This window comes from Neopelma chrysocephalum, unplaced genomic scaffold (assembly GCF_003984885.1).
Source record: "Neopelma chrysocephalum unplaced genomic scaffold, ASM398488v2 Primary Assembly neopelma1_42, whole genome shotgun sequence".
Lineage (NCBI taxonomy): Eukaryota > Metazoa > Chordata > Aves > Passeriformes > Pipridae > Neopelma > Neopelma chrysocephalum.
Window position 1 is genome coordinate 14,588,162 of NW_020897700.1, and position 19,445 is coordinate 14,607,606.

A 19,445-nucleotide genomic window follows, 5' to 3' on the forward strand; every position below is an offset into this window, starting at 1 on the left:
CAACTTTGTAAAGATCATTTCACAGAGCCTAGCTCTCCAGATACCTGTTTTAAATACTGTACTCTATGGTTTTAGAGAGACAAGGAAGGAAAAAACCACCCATTCAAGCAGAGCACTTGGTTATCATATACTACAACAGTCTCTTAAATGCTGTTCTTAAGTGGCATGATGACAAGTCTTCTTTCCAAGTGGTTCTAAGGTAAACGAAGTTCCAAGTTAAGAAAACTGATGCACTACTAGCATTGCTCAGATATGCCACACTGCTTTTTAAAGCAGTTGGGCACATGATCTACACAGGCCTCCACTCCACTGAATGTTTTCCTTCAGATGCAGAAAATCCTGAGAGTGTGGACTCTCATTGCCACAAAATGAATGAAGAATGGAAAAGGAAATATTCGAAAGATGCATGTTATTTACCTAAAACCTGCAGGCCACAAATTACTACTGGCAGCCACCGCAATAGCTTAATCATTTGTGCTAAAATATAACCCCTCGCTTCCCCACTAAAACCCACTAGTCCAGAGCACTGTTCTAAGGGAAACAGAATTAAGGAAAAGTTTCACAAGTCACTGAGATGACTTTCATCATCACATTCCAGATCTGCTCCAAAAGAAAATTGAAACTCCAGGGATGCCTGGAGGTGGGCAGGCCTTATCTCAAGATCAGCAAAAGTAAACAAACAAAAGACATAAGAATAGCATAGTCCAATAAACAGAGAGTATAAAAGGAAACAAATGAGAAGGAAAGAAGGGCTAAAAGATTAACAACATCAACTGCAAAGAGTTATTTGACTTGTAAATGAGGAAAAAAACCCAACAAAAGTAAAGAAGACATTATTGATAAAGAGTAAAAAATAATACTATTGCCACAGAAAAATATTGAGGATGCTGACATATAACTTTCATATCTCTAGATATTTTATCTTAATTTGAAAATATATAAAATACTGACAACATATTCAATATTGAGCATCGATATTGAGTATCAGCTGAGCAGATTTCTGAAATGAATCTAATACCAGGTTAAAAGGGCTAACAAACGTTTTTCTGTTTAATTCAGCAATATAACACATGCTGTTTATACTTTCAGATGATCATCAATGCTCCCTCCATACACAGAAAAGCATCCAGATCTACAAGCAGAACATTTTTGACCTAAGGAACTCCTTAGGTATGAGAATATTCTTCCTTTCTGAATAAGCACCCTCTCTTTGTAGAAGACTCGTAAGAAGACAGATCAGTGGGACTCTACTCTAAAAAGATTAGTAGAGGACTACTGCAGATTTCTGTATAAAAATATGTTTATTGGGAAAATATTTCAATAAAGAAAACCAGTCAGACTATGGGGAGAATATAAGAAAAAGGTTTATATTTGTGAGCAATGTAACAACTAACTCCATAAATCAACACCCTTAGGAAATAAACAGAAGATATTCTGAAAACACAGGTTACATAACAAGAAAAAAACCCATTATTTCCTGTTTTACTGTTCTAAACATTAATAAACAATCATAATAACACTGAAATAATGGAACATAGACTATTGTATAAGTTGTTGAAGTATTTTAGATCAATTCTTACTGTAAAATATTGCATTTTGTAATCAAGAATCACCTCAAAACTCAATACAAGATTTGATTTTTACTGTATAAGGATAATACCTGTGGCTGTTAATGATTTTCAAGTCACAAGAGCCCTCTCCTGCCACACAGAGAACATACTAATCTTTTTTAACTTTTATGAATAATTTCTGCAATCTCTGTAGCTATCATAATGCTTATAGTCTAGTAAAGTTTGTTCTTAAGATAAAGTATCTCATTGTTTGGAAGCAAATTTTGGTCTTGGGGTCTTCCTTATTCTTAGGCAAGCAAGCAAGAATGGAATTAACAAATACTTTAAACAACTTCATCATAAAATAGCTTCACTAAAGTTTCCATCTTGAATAACATAAATATGAATATAAGCTTATGAAAACATTTGAAAAGCAGGATCTGCACCACCTGGTCCTAAGCTCTAACTTCAATAGTTAAAACTTTACAAATAGAAAAGTAACACAACAATTTTGGAGATAACTATAAATGAAGATGATTTGTATAAACTAAGAGTTTATACAAGAAAGCAAGGAACACACTTGAGATCAGGTTTTTTTGAACTAAGGACACCTAGAATTGTCAAATATGTTCCATTACCACACATACATAAATAAATACTCATATTTGATAAAAATAAGTATTATTAAAGCCTTGCCACTATAGGACTAGCAGAACATCTCTATCTCCCACCAAGAGACTGGTGTTTCACTACAACTACAAAATTTACTCCATAAAAGACTTTAAGAAACAAAACTAAATGTTATCTCTAAACCAAAGATTTTTCCTACCTCAAATTATGCCTGGTAAAGAAGCAGAAACTACATCTATGACACTTCTTCCATTCCCAAGACACAAAAATCTACCAGCTGCTGTTTAGGTAGTTCAGTCACTGTTGTTCTGTACACCTGGAGTTTTACTCAGCTGTGTAGATTTGTGTTAAACATTACTTAATCTGATGTTCAATTTTCTTTGCAATTGTGCCTTGTTGGGAGACTATGGTGGTGACATAATTTATTGCTTATTTTTAGACTTCAAAGCCTTTAAAGATTGTAAAACCGGCTAAGTTTTTTGAAGTTGTAGAAGTCAAGGTAATCTGGTTTTGTTATAAGTTCAAGTACTGTAGTTTGCATTTGTTTCTAGATTTTCTAAGAATAGTTCTGGATTACATGTTTGTAGGTGGGGATTTTGGGTATTTGTTACAGTGAAATCTAGATAAACAACACTTATGAGAAGAAAAGTGTTTTAATGGGAGCAAATAGATTCCTTAAAGCAAAGAAGCCCTGTTCTTGCCATGTAGTATGTGGAAAGTGCCTTATTTTTAATTTTGTTTTGGGTTTTTTTTGTGTCAATTTGCTGTTGATGAAGGAAGAGAATGTATTTTGCACAAAACATTTCAATACCTCTTGTGCTACAGAATCTGGGTGGATATCTGTAAATACTTTAATCATGGCTTACAGCTTAGGGCAGACCTCAGAAGCAATTAAATATTCAGGTGGTGAGGCAAATGCTGAAGAGGTCTAAGTCATTCCCAGCTGGATTTGCTTTAGCTAGCTCTATGCTAATGTAGGTATTTTAAGTTCTGTACTGCTGATGTACTTTGAAGAATAGTTACTGATAGAATGCTTTTGAGGGTAACATAGAATATTTCTGTTTCAACTTATATTTTATATGTTTTAGACCTTTAGAAGACAGATATCCTAGAACTTTTCAAACCACTCAATACTTTTCTAGGTCTTACATTGTAATCCGGGCTGCTCAGAAATGTAAAAATTGTTCTGATCAGTGACAAAATGCTCATTGTAAGATACCCAATTTTCTGCTAGTAGAACTAGTAAGTTAGACACTGAATTCTGAAAAAATGTAGTGGTTCTTGAAATTTAACTAATTATTTTCTTTTGGATTTAAATCCTAGGATTCTAATTGTAAGTTCTTCTATCAAAGTTTACTTATTTTCCACATGTAGTATAAAACTACTTTGGTCAAGCTTAGTCATTCAAACCATAACACTTACTGTTTTACTTTCTGCTGTGTACAGCTATGAACATCCAAGGAACTTTACATTTAAGAGGCTTTCCTAGTCAAATAACCTTCAAATAGACACTTTGCCCTTACACTACTTCTTTGTTTATAATAAGGTTCTGCAACTTTGTTATCTTTAGCTTCATAAGAAGGGTATCAGCATAAGGGAGGATTCTAGCTCAATCTCGTATAGGCTGAGGACTTTGTAAAGTTTAGCTCCAAAAAAAGCTATGAAAAGGGAAGAAAGACGGTTATTAAAGATTATTTGGATCCAGGATAAAATGTGAGGCATACAAAAACAGTAACATGCTAAAAGGTCAGAAATGCCTAAGCAGTTTCTTTTGAAGGTCTTTTGTTCTGGTGTAGACCAACTGGATGATCTCATGGCCACCAGTGTTTGATGCTGCCTAAATATGAGCTGCGCTTATTATAGGGCTGAACAACTTTTTGAATGCTGGGCAAAATAACAACTTAGTGCTTTTCTTGTCACCATTAAACTACCGTTATTTCACCATGACTTTATGACTTCTGGTTATTTTCTTCCCAGCTGAGAAAAAAAAATCCCAGTTGCTCTCTACTTTTATCACACTTACCACACAGAATTCCAAAAATAGTATTTGCAGTAGCTATGTTATTGAAACTGTCTTTTCTGGGAAAAATCAGAACAACTGAAGCCTGGTTTCTGCAGATTTTATTGCTATATGCAAATGTACAGGCTATGGCAGCCCTAGCTCATGCTCTTTTCTTCATGTCCTGTTCAGCAAGTTTTGCAAGTGCCAAATGGCTCACTCTTGCACCTCACAGACCAGGTAGCTGTTCAGCTTGTTCTATAGCCCTTCTTTTGGCAATAAAAATAATATCCATTTCTACTTTCTACCTATTCAGAAACCTTTACAAAAAGTTTAATATCTTTTACATATTTTTCCTATGGCCAGTTTCTTCAGAAAAAAGTAAATATTCCAAATACACTCCAAAGATTTTTTTCCCACAGGTATTACAAACCAGAAATCCAGCCTAAAGAAACAGTTGTCTAAGTAAAGTCCTTTAGAAAACTGGATTATTTTCATTATCAAAATACAAGACAATGGCCTACTAGTATTGTATCATTGGTGTTTTGCTTTTAACCACATAAAACTCCCATTTACAGAAAACGTTTCTCAAAGCGGCACAAACAGAAGGCTTTCTTCACTTGCTCTGCAATATGTCAGTGGCTTTAAACAGGCTTGCCTTTTTCCACTGCATCACATTAACTTTTTACTGGATATATTTAGGATACGCCACAAAACTCCCTTTCAGCTCCAGAAAGAAGGAAAGTGATGTGCCCAGGTGATACTGTGAAACTGTTCAGAAGTTCCTAGTAGCGTTATCATACATAAAATCCACTACAGATTTTTCTGCGTGGTTTCTTATCTTTTAAAGGAAAGAACCCCCTCCTTTCCCCAAGATTCAAAGACTTTGGAGTCTCACCCAAACAGCGCTCAAGTGCTTGCCGTCTCTTAAGCACTGAACGAGCCTTAGTTTTTGCCCCCTTGGCCCCACAGCAGCGCTCACCGCAGGGCTCTGTGCCCGCCCCGCACGGCCCGGCCCGCAGAGGAATCGCCGCCCGTGCTGTGTGCGAGTGACCTCTTGAGCCAAGGCAGCGTCACTACAGACAGGACAAGTGGCAGGTTTGCATCGACTTCCACAATGAGTAGTTTTTGAGGTACAGACTACATATTTTTCCTCTCTTGAAGATCCAAAATGACATGGAGACTAAAGGGTAAATTTGTTTTCAGTGGAAACTTTGGGAAAATAATTTTTTATTATTCACTAATATGTCTTCTTTGAGTTGCCAGATAGAGAATAATTGTTAAGTAAAACCAGTTCAAGGGTGGACCGTGAAAGTGTATTAAAAATTGTCAGGGAGCTTTGCAAGAGACTGAGAAGTTGGCACGAAGACTATTTGCTGAAATTCAGCAGTGGTTGTATCCACAGCCATAGCACTGTATCCGCAGACATAGCAGTTATGGGTTTCAAAAGGGAAATGAGATAAAAGTTACAAATTAATTTATACTGATGTGATTACTTAAAAATATACTTGATTTTAAAATAATCTACTATTTTGTCAGCAATGTTTCTCATTATTCACTTTGCTCAGTGATTAAGATTTGCATTCTTATTTTATGATTCTGCAAGAATTACGATTCAGAAAAGCAGAGTTTACATGAAAAATCTGAGATTTCTTGTAAACATAGCAGTCTCAGAAATGAATATAACAATGATGTAAAAGACCTAAGCAAAAAAAGCTCCATAGCTTGTACACAGTTTCCTAGTTCAGTTGGTATTTAGGTACATTTCTGGAGTCATATCACTGAAGTGAAGGGTGATGTTCTACCAGATAAAATAAGAGCAATAAGATACCGAAGCATTACAACAGCACATCTTTGCTATTTAAACACTGAAACCTCACTGATGCTGTCAAACTCACCTTAACTGTCTATGCTGTATTTCATAAATCAAATACACAACTTCTAATCCATTCTGAACAGAACTTTACTTGTACCAATGCCAGGAAACACAGAGTACATGAGCCTGATAGCACCAATGAGGGTTTTTTGCTATGTTATGAAAGTAAATTCCTGTTGACCCTAGGTTCTATTTAGTGTATATTTAGTAATTCTTTCTGGGTTTAGAGTTCCTCCATGCTTATTGTTGCCTATTCTAGGATCATTTTAACCCTAAAAAATGCATTTTGTAACTCAATAGGTCTGAAATATATATTCAGGCATAATAGACTCATGGTGGCAAAAACATTCAAGCCAACAGAGTGTTTCATTCTTGTAAAGTAGTATTGTCAACAGACTGATTCTCAGTACCTTAATAGTCTTATTAGTTACTTGATGAGTAGTACCCTATGAAAAAACCTTTATATCTTTTGCTTTCTTAGTAAGAAACTTTATAAGAAAGATTGCTGTTCAAGTTGTGGAAGTATGGATATTTAAAATGTTTAAATACTAGGAAAACTAAGTTCTTTGAGGCAATATGTATCATGGTAAACTCTCATCTGTAAGAAAGACTGTTTAGGTTTTTTTCTTTCTAGTTACATTATCTGTGTATGTGAGTTGGCAGAGCAGTCCTTTCTCCCTGTGCCATCTATTGGCATACAGGTGGGGGAATGGGTGGGATTCACCTCACCTTTTATAAGAAACTAATAATGAAGTTTTAGTCTGAAGACCAAAACTTCTTATCAATGTAACAAACAGCTAAGTGACTTTTGGTATATGTGCTTTTCTCTAGTGAGTGCTGATGGAGTTTAGGGTGACTTATGTTAAATATCTAATCTACAGATGGGTAAGGTGAAAAGTTCTTTAGTATTAATTAATAGTAATTACTCTTTTTTCCTTAAGAGTGGTCCCTCTGGCTGTTCCTAGTACTCTATTTTACAACTCAAAAGTATCAGTAACAGTATGTCAGAGTTGGTAAGCTTGGAAAAGACCTCTAATACCAGCGAGTCCAACCATTAACCCAGCACCACTCTGTTTACCACTAAACCATATCCCCAAGTGCCACATCCACATGCCTTCTGAACACCTCCAGGAACAGTGATTCCACCACTTGCCTGGGAAACCTGTTGCAATGCCTGATTACTATTTCAGTGAAGAAATGTTTCCTAATATCAAATCTAAATCCAGTCCCTGATGATCTTGAGGCCATTTCCTCTCATCTTCTCATTTGTTACCTGGAAGAAGAGACTAACACCCACCTCACTAAAACATCCTTTCCGGTAGTTGTAGAGAGAAATAAGGTGCTCCCTGAGCCTCCTTTTCTCCAGGCTAAACAACACCAGCTCCCTCAGCCACTCCTCATAAGATTTGTTCTCTAATCCTTTCGCCAGCTTCGTTGCCCTTCTCTAGACACAGTCCAGCATCTCATTGTCTTTCCAGTAGTGAGGGGCCCAAAACTGAACACAGAATTCAAGGTGTGGCCTCACCAGTGCTGAGTACAGGGGGACGATCACTACTGATCCTGGTCCTGCTGGCCACACTATTTCTGATACAATCCAGCATACCACTGGCCTTCTAGGCCACCTGGGCACACTGCTGGCTCATGTTCAGCAGCTGTCAACCAGCACTCACAGGTCATTTTCTGCCAGCAGCTTTCCAGCCGCTCTGCCCCAAGCCTGTAGCACTGCAGGGGGTTGTTGTGACCCAAGAGCAGGACCCAACATTTGGTCTTATTAAACCTCATACAATTGGCCTGAGGCCATTGATCCAGCCTGTCCGGATCCCTTTTTAGAGATTTCCTACCCACAAGTTGATCAACACTCCCACCCAACTTGATGTTGTTTGCCAACTTGCTGAGGTTGCATATGATCCCTTGGTCCAGATCATTGACAAAGGTGTTCAACAGGACTGGTCCCAGTACTGAGCCCTGGGGAGCATTTCTTGTGACCAGCTGCAAGAAAGATGTAACTCCATTCCCCACCACTCTCTGCGCCCAGCCATCCAGCCCGTTTTTACCCAGTGAAGCGTGCACCTGCTCAACGACCCCTACAGACTCGCACGTGTCTAGGTGGCACAGCAGATTGCTGACCGTGTCCTCCTCATGTTTCATTTTGCTCCCTGTCCCCGTCTTCCAGTTTAGGGAGCTGAGTACCCAGAGAAAAAATGATGTTGCTGTGAAAGACTGAGGCAAAGATGCTATTACGTACATCAGCCTTTTCCTCATCCTTTGTCACTGTGTTTCCCTCTGCATCCAATAAAGGTTGCAGATCAAAGGATAGATATTGCCTAACCCCATAACAACAAGCACAAAAGAAATACTAGAAGTTAAGAGCTTTTGCTGCCCTAATGTCCAAATCAGTTACACTGGTGGCTGCAACGTCTTGGTGTGAAGGAAGGAAGACTCTAAGAGAAGAAACAGAGAGAGAGACGGAGGAGTCTGTCTGTCATAATTGTGTGACTTCCACAATTCCCCTTTTCTGCTTCATGAAAGTCTGAAGAAGAACAAACAACTGGAATTCTTTTGCACCCACGACTGTGATTCTTGTCCTTTTCTTTTCCCCAGCAGATATTAAAAAACAAACTAAAAAATAAACTTTCTGACCTGTTGGTAAGGTTCATGGTGTAAGTCCCTGGTTTAGCATACTTATATCTACAGCTTGTCTTGGTTTAGAAGATCAGTTGGCTTAATTTTGTAGGACAATCTACATAAGCTTGAGTACATAACCAATGTACTCAAGTGCTGAGGTACAACTTTTTCCACTTTTATACAAGAACAATTGAATAGACTTGATGCCTCTATAAATGATCTTTCGACCCTGTAAAAATTTCAGTGTCTCAATATTCAGCTTCTCTTGAATACACTGAAGACTCAGATAAGGATAAAGGCAATGCTGTTGTCTTCAACAATCACAAACAAGAGCCTCTGGAGATATTTTCTGCAAAGTAGCTTTCACCTTGAAATGAAAGCATATATAAGCACATATAGCTATGACATGACATTTCAAAGCTGTTCTTTTTTAATCTTGTTGACTTCACAGCAAAAGATACGGAAAAAAGCGCACAAGTGTTACAAGAAAGTGCTTCCTACATTCTTTTAAGGAAATGTTGAGAACTTTTAAAGAGTTATGTTGTCTTCAGATGTAGCTAATGAACCTTACAGCAAGTTCTGAATGTAGAACTACAAATTCTGTCCTGTCCAAATATGAATTTTTGGACAAAATTTTCCTTAGAAAATATTAAGTATTACTTTAAATCAAAATAGCTTGTGAGGTATTATATAAATTAGAGGTATAATGTGCCTCTGTGTGTGCTAAGCCGTAATACTAGCATTAAGGCTCAGACCTGTGAGGTGCCAAACACTGCCTCTGCAGTGCTTAATTTTAGAAGGAAAGGAATACAGTGGAAAGCATTGTGAGTTATTCATAATACAAACAAAACAAATAAAACAGACAAACCTACGCAGCAGTTAGTTGTAGCTTTTGTCATTGAACAAAAGCAAATGCACATAAATTTCACAATAAAGTATCAGAAGAGGTTTTGAATAGCAGATCATCTTAATGTCTTGGAAATGTCTTACACAATAGGATACTTGGCTAGATTTAGAAAATTTTAGATTATAGTATAGACCCCAAATCCCATTGCTATGGGTCTTGGAGACATTCTAATTAATTGGCAGTAAAAAGTGTATCAGCTGCCTGAGATATGCTCTTCAGAGGCAAGTTGTGAATTCTTTTACCTAGATTAATGAGGTAACAATCACACAGAATACTGCTAGAGCCAATTCTTTTTCTAATTTTGCCATGTGGCTCTTGAATCAAGCAGAAATTAATTTCTCAAGCAGATAACAATGAAACACTCCAGAGAAGAAAAGCCATCAGAATCTGTTATTCATGTGCTTTGTAAAACTGCATGATTGACTGTTCTTGCATGACTACCTCTAAGCAGGTTCACTGTGATACCTGATCTTAGGTATCTTCCACAATCAGGTGGTGATATCTGGTGACTTAGCACTTACCTGACATCAGGGACTGGGTTGCCAGCAACTCTACACTCCAGCAATACTTTGTTTCCTTCAGCAACTTCCTGGCTCCGGAGCTTCTGAGTGAATTGAGGTGGTGAAAATTCATTCTCTTCCATGTTGATGAAGGGACGGCAAAGGGTCATTTTGCTCTGAGTGATGCTGCCCCTTTCAGAAAAGTGTTCTCCATTCAGATGAACTCCACGTAATTTTGCCTCGGGGTCAACCTCTTCATGTGGTTTGTCAAACTCATGGTTCACCAAGGTACTTAAAGCCGGTTGTTTCTTGTTAGGAGACAGGTATCCACTGTCTGGAGATGAAGAGTCCCCATCAGGACTTCGGCCTCTTGTCTGTGCTGCCTGTCTAAATATAGATGACAATTCTTCTATAAATGTGGCAGCTTTGTCACACATCTTGTTCCTGAAAGGAACTTCTTCCTGGGATGTTGATTCAGACTTTGGGCTTGTCTTAGGCATACATGCACCATCTTTCTCTGAATGTTTCAGTCTTCTAATGAAGCTGGGACTAGCAGTCAGAAAAGGTGTTTGCCTCCTAGAAACTGTGACAAAATTATCTGTTGTCTGAGGTATGGTGGATTGCTCTTTTTGATTCCTTGGGAGAATGTGACTTGCGGCAGATGAAGTCAGACTGCTTGCTTGAGGCCTCTGTAAAGCATCTTGCTCGTGTAGTTTGCTGTCCCTGAAAGAAGGTATTTCTGAAGGGCTGGAAAGAGAAGTGTTGAGATAATGAGTAAAGTCTGGTGCTGCATTCTGATCCTCTTTCATGGAACTGGCAATGGCTTCTCGTGCTATGTCAAGGCTCTTACATATCTCCTCCTGCGTAAGGAAGGCAGAAAGTTCATTTGAAAATTCACCATTCTGTATGTCTGACAGGGAATCATAGAAAAAGTCATGATAAGATGAAGCTTCTGACATATTTTCAGGATATTCCTTATTGGTGCCTCTCTCTGCACAGTAAGCCTCCTTCAGCACTTAAGAAAGAGGCAAGGCCTGGCCACAGCTTCTGTCTTGCATCCTGGAAGACACAAGTACAGTTCCTTAATGAAAAAACTTCTCAATTAAAAAAAGCCCAGTTATATCCTTGCTCCCATAAGACAGACACAAAACTGAGAGATGAGCAGAACCCAATGGTGCATGAAATACTTATCATAAACCTTGGTTTCTGTTAGAATGGATTGAGGCTGCAAGTTGTCTAGGTGGAAATGAGTCATTTTTCTCATACATCTTCCCTCAGAAGTATGAAGACATCCTTTGTCTGCGCATTGCCTATCACAAGCTCAATTCCACTGGACCAATATGTATGTAGAATCATAGAATAGAATCATAGAATCAAGTGGGTTGGAAAAGACCTCTGAGATCATCAAGTCCAACCCTTGATCCAACACTGCTGTGGTTACTAGACCATGGCACTAAGTGCCACATACAGTCGCATCTTAAAAACGACCAGGGGTGGTGAATCCACCACCTCCCTGGGCAGACAATTCCAATGTCTGATCACTTTCTCGGTAAAAAATTTCTTCCTAATATCTAACCTAAACCTCCCCTGGCACAGTTAAAGACTGTGCCCTCTTGTCCTACAGCTGGTTGCCTGGGACAACAGACCAACCCACACCTGGCTACAACCTCTTTTCAGGTAGCTGTACAGAGTGATGAGGTCTCCCCTGAGCCTTCTCTTCTCCAGGCTAAACAACCCCAGCTCCTTCAGCCTCTCCTCATAGGACTTTTGCTTGAGTTCCTTCACCAGCCTTGTTGCTCTTCTCTGGACCTGCTCCAGCACCTCAACGTCCTTCCTGAACTGAGGGGCCCAGAACTGGACACACTACTCAAGGTGTGGCCTCACCACTGCTGAGTACGGAGGAAGACTCACTTCCCTGGTCCTGCTGGACACACTGTTCCTGATCCAGGCCAGGATGCCATTGGCCTTCTTGGCCACCTGGGCACACTGCTGGCTCATGTTCAGCTTCCTGTCATTCCAAACTCCCAGGTCCTTTTCTGCCTGGCTGCTCTCCAGGTACTCTGTCCCCAGCCTGTAGCGCCGCATGGGGTTGTTGTGGCCGAAGTGCAGGACCCGGCACTTGGCCTTGTTGAACCTCATCCCACTGGAATCAGACCATCTCTCCAGCTTGTCCAGGTCCCTCTGAAGAGCCCTCCTGCCTTCCAGCAGATCAACATTCCCCCCCAACTTGGTGTCATCTGCAAATTTGCTGATGGTGGACTTGATCCCCTCATCTAGATCATCAATAAAGACATTAAACAGAACTGGGCCCAACATTGATCCCTGGGGGACAACACTAGTGACCGGCCGCCAACTGGATGCAGCACCGTTCACCACCACTCTCTGGGCCCGGCCATCAGCCAGCTCCTAACCCAGCACAGAGTGCCTCTGTCCAAGCCATGGGCTGCCAGCTTTTCCAAGAGTATGCTGTGGGAGATGGTGTCAAAGGCTTTGCTGAAGTCCAGATAGACACATCTGCAGCCTTCCCCTCATCCACCAGGCGGGTCACCTGATCATAAAAGGAGATCAGGTTGGTCAGACAGGACCTGCCCTTCCTAAACCTGTGCTGGCTGGGTCTGATCCATTGTCCATCCTGTAGGTGTTGTGTGATTGCACTTAGGATGATCTACTCCATAACCTTGCCAGGCACTGAGGTCAGGCTGACAGGCCTGTAGTTTCCCGGGTCTTCCTTCTAGCCCTGTTTGTGAATTGGCGTGACATTCGCCAATTGTTGTTATAATGTTGTTATTTCACATCAATGCTATTACACTTCATTTTTTTTTCTGGTTTTAGCCTTATGAAAATTTGGGGAATATATTTACTTTTCTCTTTTCCATAGCACTGCCTGACTGACACTAAACCCTCAAATTCTGAGAGAAAAAGTGTTCTAGTTGAAACCATTATGAGAATCTACACAAGGATATTTGGATTAGAAATTCCAAGTAATCCTTTCTGATTAATGTTGATAATGTGTTTAATATTTTACTTGTTGTGCTAATGTTTTTAACTTGTTACCAATTTAGTAGCACTTTCCTCAACTCTGATAAATGGAATACCAAGATACCTTATGCTAAAAGTAAAATACTGAAGAAATAGATTTCACAACCCATATATCATCCTGCACAATGTAAATGTATAATGTATATTTTGTGCCAGTTTCAGAAACTATAGAAACATCTATACATCTGCAGTTTCCCAACATGATTTCAGAATTAGGATGGACATTCTCTGCCTCTTTAAAGTCAGCAAGAAAAAAATCATCAGGAAAACCATTCTTTTCCCAAGGGAAGGCTCTGCCTGAAAATCTCCTTGTAGAAATTTGATTGTCTAGCTGGTCACTAGGTTGTGGCTGATCTGATCTTAAATGTAATCGTTGTTTCTGCAAAGCATTTGATTAAGTTTAACATCAGTGGTTTTAACAACCCTTGAAAATTTTCTTATTTTTATGATAATTTCTTTGAGGTCAATTTTGCATAAGATTTTTCTAAAAAGCATATTTTCTCTTAATTGTCCAAAATATTTCTCCACTGATAGGTGGCTTGACAGTCATGCGATGCACTCGGATGTATTTTACATCAGCTTGTGCAAGCTCCAATTACCTTTAGTCACTTCACCAGGGCTTACCCGGCATGTAGTCATTAACTGACTGATAGATTATTGGAATTCTTGGCCTGGCACATGCATCTCTTGATATGCCTGTTTGTCTTGCCAACAGATTACAGCCTAACACATAAAAGAGAAGTATAAGAAAACGAAAGCATTTTAGGATTTGATATATGTTTTTATAGAATACAGTGATAAGCTTATTATTTGTGGGATTGCATCTTTCTTTCCTTTTATCTGTGTTTACAGACCCACAAATTTAGCAACCATACCAATCTCTTGTCAACAAAATCTAAAAAAGTATATACAGTATAACTGACTACCACATAGCAGCTTTAAAAAATGAATCTGAGAAGCGCAGCAAACAGTTGATCAAGAGGCTCAGCTGTTAAGGCATAAACTGGATGAATGCCAGGGAACCAAGGGTTAAACATGGAGAGTTTCTGTCTCCTCAATCTTAGTTGTTTTTTAAAACTTGAACAAAACTTTGTTCATTCAAATTAACAAAGGTGGTAGTTTACTATTTGGACAACTTGTAAATATCTGTGCTTCAAATTATATCTTTATTTAAATCTCATACATACCAGATCCTAGCTTGTTCACATCCCAAAGTGACACATTACATACTCAGATAAACTTCTTCGACTTCCAACACCAAGCTGCTCTGCTGTTTCACTGGGCTATGGGTAGGAGGACAATTTTACTTATTGTTAGCCACACAACACAATGATTAAAATAATGTATTATAAATTAACATATCTCTTCCTAATACTCAATTTTATAATTAGAAAAATATAATGGCTACATATGTTATAATTTTCAAAGCCCACTGTCTAATTTAGGTAAATCAGTCTGCACCCAGATATTTAGATAAAGTCAATGAATTTAAACTTGCGCTGGTTATAGGCAATTTCTAATGCTGATCAGCCTTCTTAGGGAGAAAGGTCTGGTGCCTAAAAATGTTTTAATATATCTAGCTTTAGACAGCTGAATGGAAGCTTCCAGTATAAAGACATTTTTTAGCCACACTGTAATACATGAAACCACTATTCTTTTAGTGCAACTTGTAAGCACAGTGAACTGGAGGTGAAGTATCGCTAACCCTATCAAGTAGCATATAAGATCATAATTAGAAATTTCAAATGCTATTTCTAGCTTCTCTGAGTTAGACTACTATGTATTTATAACAGTTTTAATCATCATTACTCCTTAGGTAACCTGAAAAGCCATATACTATATCATTTAAAGACACAAACATAAAATAAAATGTTGCATGCAGATCAGTGTTTACCTGTACTTCCTACATTTTTACATACAGACTTTTTATAGAGCCCTATTTGTATATATTTAAAAACTACTCCAAAGCAAAAATACATTTTTATATCATGCAGTTTAAATATTTATTCAAAAACCAATATAGATGCTCTAAGGAATAGTATCATAAATAGTAAATTCAAAATGTGCTGAATTACAATTTTCAGGAAAAAACTGAATAATTAATCAAATCAAGGTTTTGAAGGGATGTATAATAAAATATGGAAAAACATAGAAAATCAAAGAACTCATTTCAAGAAAAGTATAAGAATCCTGAATTTGTAGAACCTGTCCCATAAGAAATTATTAATTAATATGACCCAAAGTCTATCTGTTCAAAAGAATCAAATGAAGGAAGAGATGTATTTAGTAACACTTTTTAAAACAAAAAAAAAGGCACATATTTTTTCTCTGAATTTTGAAATCCTGTAAAATTACTCCCCGAAGTACAATAATTACATTTAGCAGAAAATATAAAACAGACCTTACAATGACCAGGCCAATGTGCAGAGTCTTAGGTATATTTAATAGCAGGTAAAGTTGTTTTTCTCCTTTGTTATCTAAGTAGGCTTAAAGTTCCTCCAGCTATTCACTAAAGATTGCTTGGTCCTCAGTAAGCATCGAGAAGACTGTGGCCTGTGCATTACATCTGTCCTCTGTGACTATGTATTTCGTACCCCACTCATCTATATTTGGTAACTGAACTCATGTTTCAGCAGACTGCCGCTATCTGGAATTCCAGCAGAAGCAATGTTAAGCCTGGAAGTGGCACAAAGATCTGTGCACTTACTACTCATAAATTCAGAGAACTTAGCCATTTTCTTTCTGTATAATTTTATCCTAACAGGTTTTTAATTTTTAATTAATAAAAAAATTAGCTATTTTCATGACAATAAATAAAATAATTGTCTTTTTCTACTAAAAATAGTTTAAAATCAATAGCTTTCTTGTGTACCTTAAAATCTTCTAGGAAAGAAAAAATAGAATCATAGAATCATTTAGGTTGAAAAGACCCTTGACATTTTTAGAGTTATCAGTAGAAATAGTACATCTTTTTGTGATGATTGATAGTTATTAATCTGTAACCATGTACTACTCTGTATAAATAAATTAACCTACCGAATTTTCACATCTCAAATGTGAAATTCTATCATCAGAAAAGAAGTATCTCCCTCAGAAATGAAACACAAAATCCCTGGAAAACATGGATTCTTTGAAAAGGCCCCACAACTCTGACACATTTATTAATCTTGAAACAATGAAAATGCATTTTTGGTCTCTATATTACTGTGTTGTAAAAAAATTACCTAAAAGGATTTTATTTCAGATCATTTTACAGTGATTTTAGTGTGTCAAATAAGATCAGAATCGTCATTCTGAATATTTCAGTCTAAAAACTGAAAACAAAATAAACAGATAAATAAACACTAAAGTTTATCTGTTTATCTAAGAGTTAATCATTGTAAACCTCATTTTCAAACCGTCACCCCACAGAGTAAATAAGGGTCCTTTGTCAGGCACCCAGTGTTTCTACAAAATGCATAAGACTTAGCCACCTTGGAATGGGAGTCAAAAATAGCCTGCATATAAACGGTAACAAGCTGCCTTGGGCTATCCTCAGCATTTTCTACAGGGAGTGGGTAGATGACATCCTGGTTCTTGGAATTATATGTTTAAATTGTCACTTCTGGGAAGAAAATATATCTGCCTATAGACACCTGTAGAGATCATTTTTAAAGAAATTCAAAGCGATTTATCTTTTATGGATACCATTACACTGTTGTTTTGTGTAAATCAGGTATGCCCATTACTTTTTGTACAGCATGATAGAAACACTTGCCCAGAAATTGAAAGACCTTGTTCAGTCTTTTCCTATTGGCTTCAAGCGCTAATGAAATATTCTTTGTAACTTGAAAACTTATTAGGGCAAGGTTTTATACAGCTCTATTAAGTAGTGAACAAATTTTCCTAACATAATTTTATTAAGATTTGGGGAATGCCTATATCCATTGACCTGTACTGAATCTTTTGGAAACTTAATTTTTGAACAAGACTTTCAATTTTTATTGCAAAAATAAACTGTATTCTCCTTTACAGAAGTGGTAAAGGCAGTAAATCACTACAAATAAATACCAAAGGGACTAAAACTTTGGAACAATTACACATTTTGAAAGATAAATGTGCAATAATATGCAATTATGTAATATTTTACCAATTGCATGTAAAATTTTAAATTAATAATAACATCAAACAGGATAAGGAATATTATGGCTAATATACCCACTCCATTTTCACTACCGATAGATTTGATGGAGCACAGCTAGACTATTCTCCTGAAATATTAATAATAGTTTCTAATACTAGTCATTCTGAGTCATTCAAAATCTCATGTCATGAACCATAAAGCTATTCTGGTTGTAGAAGTTTTCTACTCCATCTGATGAAGATGTTACACAATGCAAAAGATTTTTATTGTTAATTAGGCTAAACCCAAAATATAATAAGTATGGCTCCTTATCCTAGTAATTCATGTACTTACCTGAGAAAGCTGAACACCTTTGTTATGGTTCCTGTTATTCTACTTCTTATGCTAGATAGCAGCAGGATAAAATACAAGGAGACAGGCAATCTTCTTTCCAAGACCTGAAGTCAAACAGCAGTATGCAAACTTCAAATAGGAATCAGTAAGAACTGCTTCTACTTTAAGCATCAGAGACAGATAAAACGCCCTTTACCAGTTGCCACAGAAACATCCAGTTATTTTGAGTTACTTACAGACATTTTTTTCCACCTCTGAAAGAGCAAAAAAACATAATCTGGTCGCTTGTGCTTAAAACAGACTGGGTCAATGTCTTGCTGTATTTTAATGCCATACATAGCTTTAGGGGTCTTTTGTTTTCCCTTGGTATGCGAAAGTGTTTAATTTTGCTTGTAAATATATTGTAAATAGATTTTTTTCATAGCTAGAGCTAATTTATGTTTTTATACAGTGCTTTGGAAGTACCTACCTGTCATGTATGTATGAAAGTGTCAGAGTGAAATAGTCAAGCAGTGTCAGTGGTACTCAAATACCATTTTTCCAAGTTTCTAGAAGAGTTTCCCTGAGGATTTTCATAGGAGTGTAATGGCAAAACACATAAACCTTCAGTTTTTGGTAGCAGTTGTACCAGTACTTGGTCTAGAAGAAATACAGCGGTTGTTAAAATGAAACTGTTGAAAGAATGATAACTCCCACCTTTCTTTTACAGAATGCATCATCAACAAAGAGATTGAGGGGCTGCAAGTAATAACAGTTTAATAAACTTGAAAATACCACAACTTTCCAGAATTACCACAGTGGAGAGTAGGAAAGGAAACCATAAAACAGGAAGGAAAGCTAATAATCAACTTGCAAAGAACTAATACCATTTCTTAAACTGGGGAAGAGATAAAGACTTCTGAGACCAGGATCCATGGTATCTAAGGTCTTGCTGAAGTCTACCTCAGACTGAGAAACCTGTAAATTCCCTTATCTCAAGACTACTAGAACACTTGTAATACTATTCTCTCTCAAATTGCCATCTTTAATTTTTACCAGCCAGAGTGGTAAAACTGAACACACGGACAAATAGCTTCTTGACTGCTGAGTGCCCTCAACATTCCTTAAAATCTCAAAGGAATTTTAGTAGGAATTTGTACCCCTGTGCACTGTGGTTAATACACTTTTACATCTGGGGCTAGGGACCCCTGGTGGCCTATAGTGGTTAGGATGCAGCACTCTCACCGCTGCGACCCAGGTTCGATTCCAGGTCCCCCGGGCAGATGGAGGTCGTTAGCCCTGTAAGGCCATCCATCTATGAGAAGGTCACTCTAAACAAACCTACGTCCTGAGGACCTCACTGCCATTGTCCAAGCTTGCTTGGCCCCGGCAGATGAACTTTAGGATTAAAGGGTGGGCTCAGTTCAGCGCAGGCTGTGTCTCACCTAAAAAATCCATTACGCAGGCTGGAAAGGTAAAAGACCTTTCCCAAAATCTTCGTTCGCGAAGTCTGGCCATACATACTCACATCTGGGGCTGTGGAGCACATTGTGCTCTCACAAGATTTAGCACAAAGGTGAAGAAACATAGAGCAAAGCTGTTTGATCCTTGTCAATAAACACTGTGCCCAGAGTACAGATGTCCCTACCCAAGTTTCCTCAGTGTGGGCAGTGGCCTGGTCTGGTCTGGGCGGTGCTGGCAGCCATCTGTCTGTCTGAGCCTGCTTTTTGTCAGGCTTGGTATTCGTCAGACTCCCTCCAGGGTCATGTCACCATTACACACACTAGTTTCTAGTGAGACTTTCCACTCATAGACCCACTCCTGCTTGGTGGCCCAACTTGAGGCACTGAGGGAGAACGACGGAGTGGGGTCAGTAGCTGGACA

The 19,445-nt window shown here is 38.0% G+C and overlaps 1 protein-coding gene across 6 annotated transcripts in view; it reads right to left on the minus strand.

The window, feature by feature from the left end:
• Positions 1-17,713, minus strand: part of PALLD (palladin, cytoskeletal associated protein) — a 203,301-nt gene extending 185,588 nt beyond the window's left edge. For 5 of the 6 annotated variants that reach the window (XM_027676755.1, XM_027676758.1, XM_027676756.1 and 2 more), the window contains exons 1-2: positions 17,583-17,713; positions 10,109-11,146 (exon numbers count right to left, since the gene is read on the minus strand). In XM_027676755.1, the coding sequence (XP_027532556.1) occupies positions 10,109-11,046 (938 nt within the window). In that variant the 5' untranslated portion in view covers positions 11,047-11,146; positions 17,583-17,713. Of the gene's footprint in view, positions 1-10,108; positions 11,147-15,527; positions 15,664-17,582 lie in introns of those variants that run through there. The other variant, XM_027676753.1, reaches the window with a different exon arrangement.
• Positions 17,714-19,445: the final 1,732 nt, after the last annotated feature.